Source organism: Hippocampus comes, unplaced genomic scaffold (genome assembly GCF_001891065.2).
Source record: "Hippocampus comes isolate QL1 unplaced genomic scaffold, H_comes_QL1_v1.1 C16711300, whole genome shotgun sequence".
NCBI lineage: Eukaryota > Metazoa > Chordata > Actinopteri > Syngnathiformes > Syngnathidae > Hippocampus > Hippocampus comes.
The window spans coordinates 1-729 of NW_017837274.1; the positions used below are offsets into that span (position 1 = coordinate 1).

Consider the following 729-nt stretch of genomic DNA (forward strand, 5'->3'; position numbering starts at 1 on the left):
CCATCCATTTTCCGATCCGCTTAATCCTCACAAGTACCGTGGAGTGCGCTTTTCGTCCTGAGGGGTCTCTCAAGTTTAAAAAAATAATCGGTTAATATGGGGTTGAAAATAATGAGTGTTTTGCCATGGGTGTGTATGTCTGCGAATGAAGTTGTCTTTATCTTTCAGCCATGCCCGAGTTGAGCACAGACATTGACATCATTGCAGCAGATGTATCCAGCAAAGAATCTCTGGCCAACATGTGCCAACAGGCTATAGTTATTCTCAACTGTGTTGGTCCAGTAAGTATTGAATGATGCTGTCATTCATGATTGAATCAAAACGAACCATGTTGTCTGCTCATTGTTCCAGTACAGGTTTTATGGCGAGCCGGTGGTCGCCGCATGCGTGGAGAATGGAGCTCACTACATTGACATCTGCGGAGAGCCACAGGTCTAGTTTTGTCTAATGATGTGAATGCTGAGAGGCAACCCGCAAAATGCTACTGTGCCTTAAAAAATGTTTTTGCCTCGGCAGTTCCTGGAGCGCATGCAGCTTGAGTACCACACGAAGGCCTCGGCCACAGGGGTGTACGTAATTGGCAGCTGCGGCTTTGACTCCATACCGGCAGACCTGGGAATTCTCTATACTCAGAGCCACTTTAAAGGTTAGACTTGTTTTTATGACAAGATTGGTACAGTGGATCCTCAGAAGTCTTGTGAGTGCAAAAAGAAGTAAGGCAAGTAACTT

At 45.7% G+C, this 729-nt stretch overlaps 1 protein-coding gene across 1 annotated transcript; it reads left to right on the forward strand.

The window, feature by feature from the left end:
• Positions 1–148: 148 nt before the first annotated feature.
• On the forward strand, positions 149–701 carry LOC109508976 (saccharopine dehydrogenase-like oxidoreductase). Its single transcript, XM_019858921.1, has 3 exons — positions 149–281; positions 352–432; positions 517–701. The coding sequence occupies exons 1-3, from the start codon at positions 171–173 to the stop codon at positions 649–651; spliced, it is 327 nt and encodes a 108-aa protein (XP_019714480.1). The 5' UTR covers positions 149–170; the 3' UTR covers positions 652–701.
• Positions 702–729: the final 28 nt, after the last annotated feature.